Source organism: Sebastes fasciatus, chromosome 8 (genome assembly GCF_043250625.1).
Source record: "Sebastes fasciatus isolate fSebFas1 chromosome 8, fSebFas1.pri, whole genome shotgun sequence".
NCBI classification, from domain to species: Eukaryota; Metazoa; Chordata; class Actinopteri; order Perciformes; family Sebastidae; genus Sebastes; species Sebastes fasciatus.
The window spans coordinates 17389514-17407580 of NC_133802.1; the positions used below are offsets into that span (position 1 = coordinate 17389514).

The 18067-nt window shown below is 38.2% G+C and overlaps 2 protein-coding genes across 3 annotated transcripts; both read left to right on the top strand.

Annotated features, from left to right (window-relative positions):
- Nucleotides 1-521: 521 nt before the first annotated feature.
- LOC141772678 (cytosolic sulfotransferase 3-like) lies at nucleotides 522-4383 on the top strand. Its single transcript, XM_074643950.1, has 8 exons — nucleotides 522-691; nucleotides 918-1050; nucleotides 1175-1297; nucleotides 1564-1664; nucleotides 2793-2919; nucleotides 3002-3099; nucleotides 3198-3372; nucleotides 3478-4383. Exons 1-8 carry the CDS (start codon nucleotides 671-673, stop codon nucleotides 3588-3590), a joined length of 891 nt encoding a protein of 296 aa, XP_074500051.1. The 5' UTR covers nucleotides 522-670; the 3' UTR covers nucleotides 3591-4383.
- A 2193-nt stretch (nucleotides 4384-6576) lies between these two features.
- On the top strand, nucleotides 6577-14844 carry LOC141772679 (cytosolic sulfotransferase 1-like). 2 transcript variants are annotated; one of them, XM_074643952.1, is made up of 8 exons: nucleotides 6577-6735; nucleotides 7094-7226; nucleotides 7350-7472; nucleotides 8087-8187; nucleotides 9030-9156; nucleotides 9247-9344; nucleotides 9443-9617; nucleotides 9723-10058. In XM_074643952.1, the coding sequence occupies exons 1-8, from the start codon at nucleotides 6715-6717 to the stop codon at nucleotides 9833-9835; spliced, it is 891 nt and encodes a 296-aa protein (XP_074500053.1). In that variant the 5' UTR covers nucleotides 6577-6714; the 3' UTR covers nucleotides 9836-10058. The 2 variants fall into 2 exon arrangements, with proteins under 2 accessions (XP_074500053.1, XP_074500052.1); XM_074643951.1 differs by lacking the exons at nucleotides 9030-9156; nucleotides 9247-9344; nucleotides 9443-9617; nucleotides 9723-10058 and adding exons at nucleotides 12345-12471; nucleotides 13186-13283; nucleotides 14310-14484; nucleotides 14609-14844 and having other exon boundaries at nucleotides 6581-6735.
- Nucleotides 14845-18067: the final 3223 nt, after the last annotated feature.

Below are 18067 nucleotides of genomic sequence, written 5' to 3' on the forward strand. Positions count from 1 at the left end.
TTATCCTTGCTTGACATGTTTTATCCTTGCTTGCCTCAACTTCTTGTTTTCTGTCGTTCTCTATGTCAGAAACCCAATTTTATTTCTTCTTTAAATGTGGCATGCATGTGTTCAACTCAAAACATATGGCATTGTTTTTCCTTGTAAGTGCATTTTAGGTAATTCTACATGGTAAGAAAAACAGCAAAGCTCCTTGTTTTTGTAGTGTTGTTACAGCTTTGTTCTGGCAAATGAAGGACACAGTGCAGTATAAAACCACCCTTTCCCTGATGAGAGTATATAAGGAGTCTTGGCCTATGTTCAAAACTTTCCAAACCACTGAGCCTGGGGAGGAAGTTTAAACAAAATCCTCACTCGCAGTGTGCAGCGGTGAATATGTCGCAACCTTTTAGTGACACTTCCGCAGTATTTTGAGAAAGGGGTTTGCTGTGTATACTGTATGTTTTGGAGAGAACAGAGGAATAACAGTTAGATCTGGAATGTGGAATGTGGATAGGGGAGGGGCGGGTGTACAATAACACATCTGGGACTGAGCCTACATTTACAATAGAGAAAGTGTTATGTAACGAGAAGAGAGAGAGGAAGGAAAACAGTTTGCTTGTCCTGGTAAAACTACAGCAGGAGAAGAGGAAAGTGTCAGAATAGAGCAGAGGAACCAGCAGCATTCAGCATGTCTTTCGATCTGGCCGAGGTATGTCTTTAAATTAATCTAAAGTCTGAAAGTATTTTTTTCAAAGAGCTACATTGTAATAGTATTTTTAAAATGCATGCAATGATCTAACAAATTAACCAACAAACAAAACCAAATCTTATTATCCAGATATAAAGCAGACGTCTATGAGTTATTTTTTCAAAACTGACTTGACTGTGAATGTTGTATATGTTTTGATTCTTTTCTTCTTGTTTAAAACATGGAGATACCCCCTCGACCTGAAATGTTTGATTTCCATGGAGTCACAATGAGCCACTATTTCACAGACAACTGGGAAAATGTTCAAAACTTTCAGGCCAGGCCAGATGATATACTTATTGCAACATACCCTAAAGCAGGTCAGTCCAGTTCATAAACATGATCTCTCATGATTAAATGAGTTACAGCTCATAAAAGATGTGTCTATAGAGGTGAAGGGTGGGGATAATTTTATTTCCCTCTCTCTTTCTTTCTGTCTTTTAGGAACCACTTGGGTCTCCTACATCCTTGACCTGCTGTATTTTGGTCAGACAGAGCGTCAGACATCCATCCCAATCTATGATAGAGTGCCTTTCTTGGAGCTCATAGTCCCATCTGTGTTTACAGGTTGAACAGATGATCAAATATACTCACGATATGTCACCTACATGCATCACAAACATACAAACACTTATTTAACCTTCAGTATACCGTGTGGTGATTTTTTATTACTGTTTGCTTAAACTTCAGTAAATGTTATCATTGTATGTGAATTACAATGATAATAGTGATATTAGTATCACCATATTCACCTCACTGTAGCAGTCAAGAAACCATTTAAGCACTTTACAGGTTCAGGGCTTTGCTCACTACATCTTTACCTCTCCATACAGGAAAAGACATGGTGGACGACCTCCCCACTTCTCCTCGACTCATTAAAACTCACTTTCCAGTCCAGTTTGTGCCAAAGTCCTTTTGGGAACAAAACTGCAAGGTCAGTAGTTTGTGTGTTATTTGCATTATATCAATTTATATACAAGACACTGAAATAGATGACAAAGTAACATTAAGTACTCATATTTCATTTAAAGGCTGAATGATAACAAAGAGAAGCAGTAGCCTAGAATTTGAGGCATGTCTACCTTTAGTTACTACAGTAGAAACAAATGCAGTGCCTAAAGTTAGATTGTTGGATATGAATACGGATTGTGCAACGGGAGATGCTGAGAAACCTGACATACAAAAAGATGCATTTGGCTGTTTTAATTTGAAGGGTTTACAGTACATTCATCTGAACATCCAAAGTCTGTTACTGTTAACTCCAATGCTATTGAATGAACAAGCGACAGCCACAGATACCATATTTTTTCTTTTTTTTGGTCAGAGCGTTCAATTTATTGATTGCTTTCGTGATGTAATGAGAATTTCAACAAATATAACTAAAATGTTTTTGAAGACGATTACCAACCTTTGCTTTAATGACATAGTAGGTGCAGAAAAGGGTTTTTCTATGCAGATGATTCAGCTTTATTTGTGTCAGGGAGAGATTATAGTGTCACTCAGAATATACCTGCGAAGGAGTTGGACTCTAAATTGGGTGATCTGTCCATACTATGCGGTTCCAAGGGCAGATTGCAAAAAGAAAACAAGATCATAGTAAAATGCGCAGGGAACAGTATAAAAAATCCAGGACTAGTGTCACATACTGTACCTTGGGGTGACTATGGATCAGGATCTCTCTGGTGAGGGAATACTGAAGAAATCAGCAAACAAGTTGAGATTTCTGTATCGCTACACTAGATGTTTAATTTTAGGATGATGAAACTGGTGGTTGCAGCCTTAATCCAGTGTCACTATGGCTACGCATGCTCGGAAAGTTAAAAAGCAGAGTGCAGGTCATGCAAAACAATATACTTAGGTACATCTTGAATGTTTCCACCCCAAGAACCCATGTGGGAACCCCGGAGTTTAAGTAGGTAGGCCTACTATCAGTGGTGCTGAGAGAAAATCAGTTGAAACTCAATCATATATATGATATCATCAGGAATAACCCCAGGTTTCTTGATGTGCCATATAGAGATGGTACATCATCAGCATATTTAAGCATTTTCTTCTTCTGTAGATGATCTACGTGGCCCGTAACGCCAAAGACAACATGGTGTCTTATTTTCACTTTGATCGCATGAACGGGGTTCAACCAGAGCCTGGAGACTGGAGCAACTACATTCACAGATTCATGGAGGGAAAGAGTATGTATGAAATACAATAATAATAGATGTGATGCACAGATTTCTAATGAACAACACTGAAGTGTTTTCATGTGTTCTTCAGTGGTGTTTGGATCCTGGTACGACCATGTGAATGGCTGGTGGAAGAAGAAACAAACGTACCCAAAACTCCACTACATGTTCTACGAAGATCTGATTGAGGTAATCTAGCTGTTATTGTTAGGCTCTTCCTATTCAGGCTTCTTTTCTCCTCTAGCTGGTAATAATGCAATGATGATATCTGACCACCGTGTTTCCAGGATACTGGACGGGAAATAGACAAACTCTGCTGCTTTCTTGGCTTGTCTCCTTCAGTCGAGGAGAAGAAAAGAGTCACAGCTGGAGTGCAGTTTGATGATATGAAAAAGGACAACATGGCCAACTATTCTACAAACCCAGTTATGGATTTCAAAATTTCTCCTTTCATGAGAAAAGGTATCTTGATGAATAAATAGATAAATGTGTGTGATGAGAACAAACAAATTCAGATCTACACTTTTAGCTGAAATAACTGAGTGGTTCTCTGTGGTGGCTTTGCAGGGAAAGTTGGTGACTGGAGGAACCATTTCACTGTGGCCCAGAATGAGCAGTTTGATGTAGACTACAAGCAAAAGATGAAGGACGCCACACTTCAGTTCCGCACTGAAATTTGAAGAGGACTGAACAGGCTGTGTGTATGTGGAGATGGATCCATGACTGACTGGACACATGTGGCATTTCTGTGATAAAATCAAGTTTCAGTTGCCTCTGACGGTAGAGTAGAAATGTGGAGTGTATCTTTGTGACGACCCCTCCACTCCACTTGGTGTCCCGTGTCTTTTTGCTGGTTCACTTTTGTTTTGCAGGAGAGAGGGTCGTCAGGCTGATGAGCCACACCTGGGCTTGGTGTGGTTGGGATAAAAGCTCTCTACCTTTCAACAGATGTCGCTCTCTTCCTTGGCTGGCAAACCTGTTTTGGTTTTGTTTGCAGCAGACATTTTCACCCACCCACACATGCCTACATCACTGATTACTGACTTTCCACGTTAATTTAGTTATTGATTGTTAGTTTGTTAAATAAATGCCTGTTACTATTTTTAAACTCGTCTGGTCTCCCATTTTTGTTGCAACCTTTGAGCCGGGTTGTAACAATCTTCTTGATAATTATATCTGAATATTTCTTTAATGACAAGAGAATGTAGTGTGCAGATAACTATGATGTAATTAACCAAACATCCTTAAATTAAGAAAATGTATAATATCACATCCACCATATTACCCACACATATGTTAGTCTGATTCTTCAGAAGAATGAAAAGTTAATGTGTAAGCACAGTAAAGAGCAGCTGTATGACACACTTACATTTTTATTGTAAATGTGTCAATGTGTAAACAATTTTTTTGTGTGATCAGTGATGTAATTAATCCTTAATATCTTTATATTTGCAATAAAACAACAAGAGCTCATTCATATTGTTCATATTGTTTTCTTCTGCGCATGAGATATTAAATAACAAAATGATCAGAAAATAAGTAAAAAGAGTAGGGGGTATGAAATTGGACTTGATACGCAATCAAATGTAATGTACTTGCTTACTCTCCACCACTATCACTGGGCATGTCAGACATCCAGTTTCAGTTGTTTTTCAGACATAAACAATCAACCGGCTGGTAAACAACTGGCTTTGGGTGGGTCTTCCTGCCTAGGCTGAGTAGTCCATTTCTGCACACATGAACCAATGATTTGAGAAGCCTGAGAACACTTCAAGCAAATTGAAATTTGGCACAAACACGTGTTTGGCCATAACTCAAGAATTGCTAATCATGACAATTTCACACTAATGTCCAATAGGATGAAATGATGCAGTGATGACATTTTGGACAGACATGGATGTAAACTGCAACCTGACTGGTTTGCGGAGGCATAAAACCGCAATGCGGTATTTCTAGTATTTTTGGTGCCTAAACCTAACTGAACTGGGACCATTTCAAAGGGCGTCTCATGTACTGTTGTAGGCGTGTCCTGTAGTACTGTAGACCCGCAGATATACCTATTTGAATGCTTTGATGGGAGCTTTTTAGCGTGGACAACAGGAAGTAGATACGGCGCAGAATTGCACATGCACAGTATGAATATGGTGTGGTAGCGGCTTTGGTAGCTGTTTGAATCAGGGAAGGAAACATCATGGCAGAGGAAGAATAAGGGTTAAGGAGAGGTGTCCAAAAAGTTCTTTACTTAGTATGCGGAGGATTTTGAAACAGACTATGTTTTGAGGATGGTGGAAGATGTCATGGAGAGTCTTAGAGGCAAATATCTGCTCAGACCAGCAGACATCAATGAGGTTGTGCTGCGCAATCTTGAAGTGATAAGTGCATAGTTAGGTTCGGTAAAGTTGGAAAGATATTCACAGATTCGAACTTCCTGGATCAATAACTCGTAAGCGAAAGGTTATTTTGGAAAATTGACTTTTGCATAATTTTGGTGAAGTTTCATTTGGAATATTTTTCTCCGATAGATATTCCCCAAAATTAAGCAAAATCACATTTTTCCAAAATAAGTATTGAAGTAAAACCACGAGGAGACCATTGATGTGTGCCATGATCTTGGTGACACTACACTACATAAAAATGAAGTTATTGAATATTTTTGTCATATCTCTTTCATGCATTGCACTTTGTAGGCTAAGTCGTCTGCACATAGAGACTATTGTTATTTGTCCAGCTCAGAGGATGGCTTGTTTTGATGAAAATTAGGGTAGCTCATTTTCTACCTTACTACGTTTGCAAAAGACACAACTAGAATTACCGCCTTGCAGTTTTATGCCTCCATCAACCATTCAAGTTGCAGTTTACATCCTTGTCTGTCCAAAATGTCATCACTTCATCATTTCATTTCTTTAGATATTTGTGTGAAATTGTCATAATTAGCATTCTTGAGTTATGGCTAAAAATGTGTTTTGTGAGGTCACAGTGACCTTGACCTTTGACTGCCGAAATCGAATCAGTTCATCCTCCTGTCTAAGTGGATGTTTGTACCAAATTTTAAGAAATACGTTCAAGGCGTTCTCAGGCTGCTCAAATCATTGCTTCATGTGTGCAGAAATTGACTACTCAGCCTGGACAGGAAGAACAACCCAAATGCAGTTGATTGACAGCTTGGACCCTCAAGGAATAGCAAAAGCAATAAGGCAAAAGCAAAAGCAACAGGGAAAAGAATAAGGAAAAATAAAGAAAAACAAATAAATAAAGAAAAACATAATTATTAAAAAGAAAATATATATATATATAAGTTATTTATATGCAAAAACTAAATAAATATGTATTTTTAAAAAAATACATGAATTAATATATAATTAAATAAATGTGAAAATTTAATGAAAATGCTTAAAATGCTTATTTTATGTTTTGTTATTTGTCTTTACATTTCCACATTTATTTATTTTATTTTTTTTATTTTCCACATAAATTTACTTATTTATTCTTTTATGTATCTGTCTTTTAATTTTACATGTTTGTATTTACTTATATATTCTCTTATCTTGTCCTCTTTATATTTCCGCGTTTATTATTCTTTTACAGATTTATTCTTTATTATGGCACTCCTATGACTCCATACCTTTATGCTTCTGCAACAACCGAATTTCCCTGCTGGTGGTTACTGAGATTACATGTACAATAGAGAGAGTGTTATGTAACAAGAAGAGAGAGGAAGGAAAACAGTTTGCTTGTCCTGGTAAAACTGCAGCAGGAGAAGAGGAAAGTGTCAGAAATACAGCAGAGGAACCAGCAGCATTCAACATGTCTTTTGATCTGGCTGAGGTATGTCTTTAAATTAATCTAAAGTTTTTTTTTTTTTCAACGAGCTACATTGTGCTTTACTCTCCCATGGGGTTCATTTCTTGTTAACAATGTAATTCTGAGCAAATGAAAATGGACTTGAAGACTGAAATATTTTTATGTATGCAATGCATAATGAACAAACAATACCAAATCTTGCATTATCCATATACAAAGCAGAGGTTACTTTTTAAAACTGACTTCACTGTCTGCAACTGACCGTAAACAATGTTTGCATTTGTTTCCACACAATCAAATTGCTACTGTTTAGTTACTCTCACACAATGATTGTATGCTTTGTATATGTTTTGATTCTTTTTTTCTTGTTTTAAATATGGAGAAACCAACTCGACCAGAACTGTTTGACTTCCATGGAGTCTCAATGACTCACTATTTCACAGACAACTGGGAAAACGTTCAAAACTTTCAGGCCAGGCCAGATGATATACTTATTGCAACATACCCAAAAGCAGGTCAGTCCAGTTCATAAACATGATCAGACGGAGTAAATGAGTTACAGCTCATAAAAGATGTGTCTATAGAGTTGAAGGGTTGGGATAATTTTAATTCCCTCTCTCTTTCTTTCTGTCTTTTAGGAACCACTTGGGTCTCCTACATCCTTGACCTGCTGTATTTTGGTCAGACAGAGCGTCAGACATCCATCCCAATCTATGATAGAGTGCCTTTCTTGGAGCTCATACTCCCATCTGTGTTTACAGGTTGAACAGATGATCAAATATACTCACAACATTTCACCTACATGCATCACAAACATACAAACACTTATTTTAACCTTAAGTATAGAGTGTGGTGATTTTCTATTTGCTTGAAACTTCAGTCAACATTATCATTGTATGTGAAAGGTTCATATTCCTTTTATTAGTATCACCATATTCATCTAACTGAAGCAGTCAAGAAACTATTTAAGGACTTTACAGGATCAGGGCTTTGCTTAGGGCTGGGTGTCATGGAGAAAATCAAATATGATATTTTTGACTGAATACATCGATATCGATATTGCGATGATATTGTAAGGTTGACTATTGGTGCTTTCACTAAATATTTACATTATAACACTTTTGATAAATAATAATCAGTAATGTGGATATAATAACTAAGTGAGTAACGGCAAATAATAGAACAGCTAGAACTGTCTGGTAAGTTCAGAATATTACATAACTTTACTGTAATGCAGCCTTTAACACCAGGAAAAGACAACACATATGCTATAGTACAATATCCAAAATCTAAGAAGTTATCTAGTCTCATATCGATATAATATTGATTTATTGCTCAGCGCTTTGCTCACTACATCTTTTACCTCTTCATACAGGAAAAGACATGGTGGACGACCTCCCCACTTCTCCTCGACTCATTAAAACTCACCTTCCAGTCCAGTTTGTGCCAAAGTCCTTTTGGGAGCAAAACTGCAGGGTCAGTAGTTTGTGTGTTGCATTATATCAGTATATATATATATATATAAAAGACTCTGAAATAGATGACAAAGTAACATTAAGTACTCATATTTCATTTAAAGGCTGAATGATGACAAAGAGAAGCATTAGCCTAGAATTTGAGGCATGTCTAGCTTCAGTCACTACAGTAGAAACAAATGCAGTGTCTAAAGTTGAACTGTTGGATACAAACATGGATTGTGTAATGGGAGATGCTCAGGAATCTAACAATGCATTTGACTAATTCGGAGGGGTTTACACTCCATTCATCTGAACGCTGAAACCTGCCCACACTCAAGGAAATGAAACAGCTTGATGTCAAAACCAAAGCGGCAGTGATTGCTGTGACGGAAACTTGAACCAATCAATTGGAGACACGTAGGTGGAGCTCCCCTGCTCCTCCACGGCCACCGTAACGGGGGCGGTGTCTGTGTTTTAATTAAGAACAATTTGCAGTTCAATCATGCAATAAATGCGGTCTGAGTGATCAGATCTCTAAGCGTCCTCAATGCGTCTCGAGTGCGTTCACACCTGTACTTGGAACTGTCCACTTGTGGTTGGATCACCCAGGATGCTTGTAAATGCCAGATCTGAACAGGGCCATAGGTTGACTAAGCATCCAATTATACATATAATAAAACCCATCAATCTAACACATAAGCGTGTAAAAGTAGGCTATATTACAGCATGTCTCATGTAACGTTGGTCTTCAGATCCTTTAAGTGTTAAGTGTTTTGTAAAGCGCTTTGAGTGGTCGGAAGACTGGAAAAGCGCTATATAAATGCAAATCCATTTACCATTTACCATTTTCTTCTTCTGTAGATTGTCTACGTGGCCCGTAACGCCAAAGACAACATGGTGTCTTTTTTTCACTTTGATCGCATGAACGTGGTTGAACCAGAGCCCGGAGACTGGAGCAACTACATCCACAGATTCATGGAAGGAAAGAGTATGTATGAAATACAATAATAATAGATGTGATGCACAGATTTTTATGATCAATACTGAAGTGTTTTCATGTGTTGTTCTGTGACCTCAGTGCTGTTTGGATCCTGGTACGACCATGTGAACGGCTGGTGGAAGAAGAAACAAACTTACTCAAAACTCCACTACATGTTCTACGAAGATCTGATTGAGGTAATCTAGCTGTTATTGTTAGGCTCTTCCTATTCAGGCTACTTTTCTCCTCTAGCTGGTGACAATGTAATAATGATATCTGACCACCGTGTTTCCAGGATACTGGACGGGAAATAGACAAACTCTGCTGCTTTCTTGGCTTGTCTCCTTCAGTCGAGGAGAAGAAAAGAGTCACAGCTGGAGTGCAGTTTGATGATATGAAAAAGGACAACATGGCCAACTATTCTACAAACCCAGTTATGGATTTCAAAATTTCTCCTTTCATGAGAAAAGGTATCTTGATGAATAAATAGATAAATGTGTGTGATGAGAACAAACAAATTCAGATCTACACTTTTAGCTGAAATAACTGAGTGGTTGTCTGTTGTGGCTTTGCAGGGAAAGTTGGTGACTGGAGGAACCATTTCACTGTGGCCCAGAATGAGCAGTTTGATGAAGACTACAAGAAAAAGATGAAGGACGCCACACTTCAGTTCCGCACTGAAATTTGAAGAGGGCTGAACAGGCTGTGTGTATGTGGAGATGGATCCATGACTGACTGGTCATGTAGCCTTTCTGTGATAAAATCAAGTTACAGTTGCCTCTGACAGTAGAGCAGGAATGTGGAGTGTATCTTCTTGATAATTACAGTATATCTGAATATTTCTTTAATGACAAGAGAATGTAGTGTGCAGATAACTATGATGTAATTAACCAAACATCCTTTGTTACTTAGTTTGTTACTAGTTTGTTACTTCTTAAACTTACACTCCTATAAATCATTGCAGGTCGGTGTCCCATTCGCGCTCGCGTGTGGCTACGCTGTTCCAACACAAACTACACGGAAGCAACAAAACCGCAAAGTTATATCTAGTGAAGAGCGTCTTGCAAAACAGTGTCAACTAATCCTGTACCAGCCTCCCGACTGTGGCCAGAGGACACAGGGGAGACAATGCTGTGTCTGCTCCGCTGCCTGCCTGCTTGCCTTCACTCACACACCGCACTCGTTCTCACTCGCTATCTCGCTCCACCTCTCACGTGCATGCGCGCACACTACACACTGCAGAATAGTTAGTTTAGCTCTGAGAATATCTGGTGAATGTACAGTGGACGTTTGTGCAGAAATAAATGCTGCAGCTCCTACAGACCAACAGAGGACTGTGCTCCGGAGCGAGTTACGTACTTATATTTTCTATTTTAATTCTATTCTTATTTTAGTTTTATATAATCGTCATTTATTTTACTCTATCTGCACTATTGCTGCCTTATGCTGCTGCAACAACCAAATTCCCCTGCAGGGGATTAATAAAGGTTTCTCTTTTATCTTTTGAAAACAGGAAAAGAGTCTTGATCTACTCATAAGGGGGCAGAAGGAGGTCTCACAGATATAGCCTAATGTAGGATACTTTAATTTGCCAGAACAGAGTTTGATATGTTCTTATTGTGCACTTTAACTGTCAGGCGAGTACGAGGCAACAAGGGAATGGATCCAAATGCAGATAATCGGGCAGACTAGGACAGTTCAGGGATTTATTGACAACATGAAGGTACATAACATTGGCCTGACTCCAGAAGGACAGTGAGGGGCTGGACTGTAAAGAGGAAGGATAAAGAGTTGCTAACACACCTGAAGAAACACAGTTTGGACACATTGAAGTATCAGAAATCTGGGCTACGTCTCCAGATAGACCTACCATGGTTTTCTAAGTTAATTTATATAATGTGCCTTTTTTCAAAGTTATGCTTTACTCAGCGAGTGGAGTCTAACATCTGTTTAACATGCAACATGAGGCTAATTAGAACAGATTTGTAAATGGACCACTGGTTGACTCCTTTGACTAAGATGACTTGTAGAAGCCTTGTAAATCATTTTCTGACACGATCTATATTGCAACTAATTGTGAATAAACATTTATTTTCATAGCTGTTTTTATGTATTTTTTTTTTATTATTTTCTTTCCGGGAGGCTAGTTGCTAGCAGGCCGGGCTGGAGGCTAGCTGACAGGGGTGTTGGCTGGGGGCTGAAAAGTTGGGAATCAGGCTGGAGCAAGCCCCCAGGAAGTGCGGTTAAACGGTGGAATTACAACTTCCGGGTCCGTCACATGATGCCCTTGGGCCCAAAAACTGCAATCCGCACAGGCAATATGGATTATGCAATTGCTAAACATTATGCTGAAGCAAACCAGGATTCACCTTCTTCATTAAAATTCTGTGGGATTGAAAGGATCACTAGAGGAGGTGATATTTTAAAGAAACTTTTCCAGAGGGAAATGTTTTGGATATACACAGTGAACACTATGACACCAAATGGACTAAATGATGATTTCAGCTTAAAATGCTTTTTAGGTCAGGACTATTTGTAGTCTTTTGCAACCTACAGACTTCGAAGGTGACCAATGACCACTTGGTGATACAAGATCATCCATAAGACTCGCCTATAATTAAAAATGAATGAGGTTTATTCAAGTGTCCCCCTATTGCCATCTAGTGTATGGTCTTAATAGTGAACCAATAATGGCCAGGAACAGTGTTTTGTGGAGCTCAACATAGTATGTAATGGGGTTTGGATCAGATTAAACTGTAGGCTATGCCTGTGATTGGTCCCTGTATCTAGATCCAAGTGAAAAGAAAAGTGATTGGTTCCCAAATAATTGGATCCAACTCCCAGCTGTGTGTTAACTCTGCCCTTGTGTATATTATTGAACTGAATCTAAAAACTTCACACACTCTGAAGAAGGCTCTGTGCTGAAACGCATCAGTGTATGTCTATTGTGATGTGAGCCAAGTGAAATGTTAGCATTTTTTCCTCCTTGATTTTGAAATCTGGGATGTGCTACCTTATCACTTTTTTATGCTTATTGGACTTTGGGTCTAGCACTCCACCGTGAATCCCAATGTTGAAGCGCAACCTCCTCTACCAAAACAAAAGCCTGTGAAATATGTACTGTATATATAAATATTCTGGACCCCACTTAATTATGATGCAGAAAGATTATAATTTTGTGTTTTCTCTTTCTGTAGATAGTCTATGTGGCTCGTAATGCAAAGGACAATGCAGTGTCCAATTACCATTTTGCCCGCATGAACAGTAATTCTCCAGAACCAGGAGACTGGAGCACCTTTCTACAGAATTTCATGGAGGGAAAGGGTGAGTTCAAAGTACTTATAGGTTGCGTCGGAAATTCCATATTAACATGCTATTTAGTACGCTAAAACAGTATGTAAGATTTTTAGTATGTCCGAAACCTTAGTATGAAGTGCTGGACACTAAGGCGGCATAAATATCCCACAATTCAATACGGTAGTGAAGACAACGTTCATAACAGATGTTGACAGACAGCTCTGTAAACTCAATAACGCTTCAATTTAACTTTGACTGTAAGATTTCACTTTGCTAGCCGTAATATTTATTTAAATGAATTCAGACTTTGATTCTCACAAATCATTGTTTTGGTCACATGAGTTTGGCACGGGTTACCATGGTTACATGCCTCCCTCCGGCAAGGAGGCTCTCAGGAAGTGACGACATAAATTACTGCTCAGTGCGTCCGAAAAGATACATACTACTGCTTATTCACACAAAAGTATGTTGAACGATAGTACACATATTTGGTATGTAGAACGTCGTATGTGATTTCGGGCGAAGCCTTTGTGTAAAGGACGCACAATATGTCTTTTCCTATAGACCTTTTCATTGCCATTCTGTTGCTAAGGCAACAGCTTTGGTCCAAGTTTACTTCCTGTGAGCTACTGCATTAACAAACATTGCAACAGGAAATACAAAGAGGCCCATTTAGAATGTTTATGTTATCAAGTTTGACAAGGTCTACATGTCCCCTCATGTATTATGCTGTGGCTTCAGTGGTGTATGGATCCTGGTATGACCATGTGAGCGGCTGGTGGGAGAAGAAACAGACTCATTCAAGATTTCACTACGTGTTCTATGAAGATCTGATTAAGGTGAGCTGAGGTGTGTTTGTTGGTGTGTTACGTAATCAATCTTGTACTCTTTAAAAAAACTGGACTTTGAAATTTGAAATTTTATAAGCTGTTTTATTAATGAAAATAAAATGTTTACAATCTGACCTCTGTTGGTCATTCATGTTCATGTTTATTAATGTTGGTTGCTTGAAAAATTACAACATGCTCTATAATGAAAGGAGTAGTTTGACATTTTGGGAAATATGCTTATTCACTTTCTAATGGAAAGTTAGATGAAAAGATGCAAAGGCATACCCCTCTCATGTCTGTATGGTAAATATGAAGCTAAAGTCAGAAGATGGTTAGCTTAGCTTAGCATAAGTTAATAGCATAAGGAAAAAGTTAGCCTGGGTCCTCCTTCCTGGAGTCACTGCAGCGGAGACTCGGCGCTCGACCAAGTAATAGTTCAGCATTTAACCACCTGTAAAACGGTGACTGTCTGGATTCAAGGATGGAGTACAGGATGGAGAGACCCAAAATGCAGACAAGACTGGTGGAGCAACATGTTCTCATCCCAACTCGTCACATACCGCCACTTTAGGATTAGGCAACAAAACCACTATAATTAGGTAGAGGAAAAAACAACATGGTTGAGCTTAAAACTACGTTTGTACAGTGAAAATGACACTGAATGTTGTGAATAGAGGACACAAACAAACACACAATTGATTGTAACGTGACGCAAGGGACACGAACAGCGGTCTCCTGGATGAAAGCCTTGTGTTTGTTAGCGAAGAAAACTGTGTCCTGGCTCCAGTTTCAGAGTGGTATCGAATTTCATATGTAAGAAAGAGTGTAAGCCTAAATGTCAAACTATTCTTCTAACCTACACCTTTAGTACGTTTCGTACATTGTAAGGAAAAGTGACAGAAATCAGTGTTGCAATGAGATGTGTTAGAATAATATAGCCTTTTTAAGACTGGATGTTGATCTGAAAGATAACAACTATGCATCTTTAATTTATGTTTTACAAGGCTGACGCTAAGATTCTTACATTTTCCGCAGGACACGGGACAAGAGATAGACCGACTCTGTTCCTTCCTTGGTTTGACTCCTTCAGCTGAGGAGAAGGAGAGAGTCACAACTGAAGTGAAGTTTGACAATATGAAGCAGAACAAGATGTCCAACTTTTCCACTCTCTTAACTATGAATCAAAAAGTGTCTCCGTTCATGAGAAAAGGTACAGTTAACAATGTCTATTGGGAAAGCAGTTCCTTGCTAAGATGCTTTCTTTTTGCACCAAAATCTGTTCATTTATCACTGATTTTATTTATCAATTAGTTGAATGATTCTCTCTGTTTCAGGGAAAGTTGGTGACTGGAAGAACCACTTCACTGTGGCCCAGCATGAAAAGTTTGATGAGGACTACAAGCAGAAAATGAAAAATCCTTTACTGCAGTTTTGTACTGAAGTTTAGAAGCCTGTGCATAATGTCTTGAACTGCCATCTCCCGGTTTCCTCCCAGGGTCACATTTCTCCCATTTTTCTCCCGATTTTAAAACCTTTTTTCCTCATTCGTTATCTCAACTTGTTTCTGGCACTGTATAACGTATATAGGCCCTACTGTTTCCACCCAGACAACAATAGATATACTGCTCATACGCTCACACAACACAGTTTGAGCTGGGCTCGGCGCACATCACAGCGTGCAGTGCCCATGTTGGGCTTTGCTCGACGCAGCGAAAAGCTGTCGTGGAGTGCCGCAAGCCTTTAGAAATAATGGGTTTTAGAGTGCATTGGTGGCGTTGTCGCGTTGTCTGGAAGGACCTTCGGTGAGTGAGAGAAGGAGAGAGAAATGGAGAGTACTAGAGAAAGAAATACTCAAGCAGGAGCAAAAATGAATGAATCAATAAAAACTGATGAATATCTGTTTATGCCAGAGATTAACACATGCCAGAGGGGTGAATTATTCAGTTTTACTTCCTGAGAATTAAAAGTAGGTCTATTTAACATAAAAATGCTGTTGCAGTGTACTTTTTTATTTTATTTTGTTATTTTCATTCTTTTAAAGTCACTAGAATGTAGGAAACAAAGTCTCTGAAACTATTTTTCATGATAGAGCTTGGTGTGCTGTATGTATCAATATGGGTGTGGTTTCCTTTCTTCAAACACTTTGACTTGACTAAGTTCCCAGTAGGATCGAAACATAGTCAGTAAAAATTGTGGCATAGAGTAGAAGATTTATTACTAACACAAGTGAAGAAACACACTGGGAGAAGAACAAAATACAACCAAGAGCAGTCAGAAGACAACATCCGTGATCTGGACAAGGTAGGCATATGTCTCCAGATAATTTTATATCTATAATACACTGTTTTTTAAATATGCTCACTTTCTAGTGGGCTTCAATACTTCTTTAACATGCAACATGGAACCAACATTTGTGAATGGACTCTTAGTCAGTGGTAGAATAAGTATTTAGATCCTTTACTAGCCCTCTGAGACCCACAATAGACCCGTTTTTGTCTTTTTTAGGGGGGTACAGTGGGTCTTTAGGGGGAGATAGCATGTCAACAGTAGATAGTAGTAGTAAATGGTGTACACCATCTGAAAGCTGGGAACCTGAAGATTAATTTGAGATGCAGCTCAGCACTGTGTGTCAAGCTGTTCTAGTCATAAATCAGAAAAAAACATGAATGAATGAATTATTTAAAATAAATTGTGAAAGTGTATAAGGGTTTAGAACATTATGATAGAAGTATATGATGGTCATTCCAATGCTCAATTATGTCCCAATTTTGGGGTTGATATCATTTGTTACACAGTGCTGAGCTTTCATTTCATTCATTTGAAAGCTCAGCACTGTGTGTCAAGCTGCTTTAATCATGAATCAGAAATAAACATGAACAAATAAAAAATAAATTTTTGAATTTTATAAGGGCTAAAACATTATGATGGAAGTATATAATGGAAATTCCCATCCTCACTTATGTCACATAAGTTGTTGCACCAATTCTTTGGGTTGATATCATTTGTTATACCGATTTTGTGCTAAATTTAACTATTTTTTCCAATTGAGAATTGATAAAAAGATCAATAATCCCTCCAAAATACCACATGAAGACACCAAGACCTTGAGGAACACCATAGAAAAAGCCATGCTTTGATTTGGTATTAAAAACTTTTGACATTTGGAGATTTCTGCAAGAATTGCATTTTTCAACGATTGGATGGCGAACACTTCTGTTCTGCAAACTGCTCAGAAACCCCCTTATTGTCAATATACCTTTTTTTGTTTGTTTAAGAAAACTGGTTTAAAGACACACCATATGTATATACTTTTCTCCATATATACGTGGGAGAAGAAGTATTCAGATCCTTTACTTAAAGGAACAGTGTGTAGGATCTGGCGGTATCTTTTCTCAACCCATAACAAAAACACTTAATCCTTCAGTTTATCAGAAACAATTCAAATTCAAAATCCTCAAATTTGGAAATACAAAGTTTTCCCTGAACAGGAAGAGTATGAAAAATGACTTCAACAAATCATCTTAAAAAGTATTTTTTACTTTTAAGATGATTTGTAGAAGTGATTTTCTAAGATAATTTGACTTCAGTTTGATTTCACAATGATCATATGTTTTGTAGGTTTTGAGTCTTTTCTTTTTTTCTCTTTTCTTTTAAAGATTGATGTATTTTCTCGACCAGAACTGTTTGATTTCCACGGAGTCTGGATGACTCAGCATTTCACAGATAACTTTGATTCATTTTATGATTATTGTACTATATTATCTTTTTATATTCCTCCCTCTTTCTTTTAGGAAGCACGTGGGTCTCCTACATCCTTGACCTGCTGTGTTTTGGTCAGACATTTCCAGAGCGTGATACATCCATCCCTCTCACTGCAAGGGTGTTACACTTGGAGATCGCCATCACTTCTCTGCAGCTAGGTTGAATAGTAATAATAGTAGCTCAGCCTATTACTGTAAGCTACTGAGATGTCTCACCCAGGAGTTCTTACCATTTGCTGTGTGTTGCGTTCCTTACAGAATTCGCAGACATGTTCTTCTGTTTTAGAATCACAATCCATTTATTGGCTTCACCGTGCATAAACGTCCATCTCCATTTTCCACAGATAACCAAACACACATAAGGCGTAGAGCATGACAAACAAGTGTTAGTGCTTCAGTTGTCAAAAACCAGAGTGCAGGAGAGTAGACGCAGCAAAAACATATTGCTACCTGACAACATCAGTGACTTTCCTTACATACGTGACTCGTGAGACCAGGATATTAACACAGCGAGACCTAATGTACACACAGAGAATAACAATTGCATTTTATGGTTATTCTAACACCATATTTGTCTCTTACACTCACCATATTTCTTATGTCACAAACGTACAAACACTTTTACGCAATGGTGGTAATTCTCAGCCTTTTACTTAAATCAGTAAACTAAATTGTTCACATTGAATCACATGCCATTGTGTTGTATTGTAAAGGTTGTGTGACAGGGAGTGTGAGATAACCCAGTGAGCATTTTTCCGTTGAAAAGATGTTTAAAAAATGACTATGGTCACCGGTGAAAAGATATTTAAAGTTGGTTTAAAAGTGAAACTTTTTTCGAAAACTATTTGAAGACGCTTGAACGTTCACTTTTAGACCATAATTCACCGGCATTTGCAATAGTGAAATGCTTCATCCTCTACATTGTGCTAATAATAGCCTATCGTCATTTTGTAGCCTAATTAAGAAACCACATTCAAATTTCTCAGTTGAAAGCCGGTACCCCGGTTAAATATCTAAATGTAAACGTTTAAT

Bases quoted from the DNA above. Each gene is read 5' to 3' on its own strand.
- LOC141772678 (XM_074643950.1), top strand. From the start codon at position 671: ATGTCTTTCGATCTGGCCGAG. The intron at 692-917 runs GTATGTCTTTAA...TAAAACATGGAG, and splicing joins TGTCTTTCGATCTGGCCGAG to ATACCCCCTCGACCTGAAAT. The intron at 1,665-2,792 runs GTCAGTAGTTTG...CTTCTTCTGTAG, and splicing joins TTTGGGAACAAAACTGCAAG to ATGATCTACGTGGCCCGTAA.
- LOC141772679 (XM_074643952.1), top strand. From the start codon at position 6,715: ATGTCTTTTGATCTGGCTGAG. The intron at 8,188-9,029 runs GTCAGTAGTTTG...CTTCTTCTGTAG, and splicing joins TTTGGGAGCAAAACTGCAGG to ATTGTCTACGTGGCCCGTAA. The intron at 9,157-9,246 runs GTATGTATGAAA...CTGTGACCTCAG, and splicing joins CAGATTCATGGAAGGAAAGA to TGCTGTTTGGATCCTGGTAC.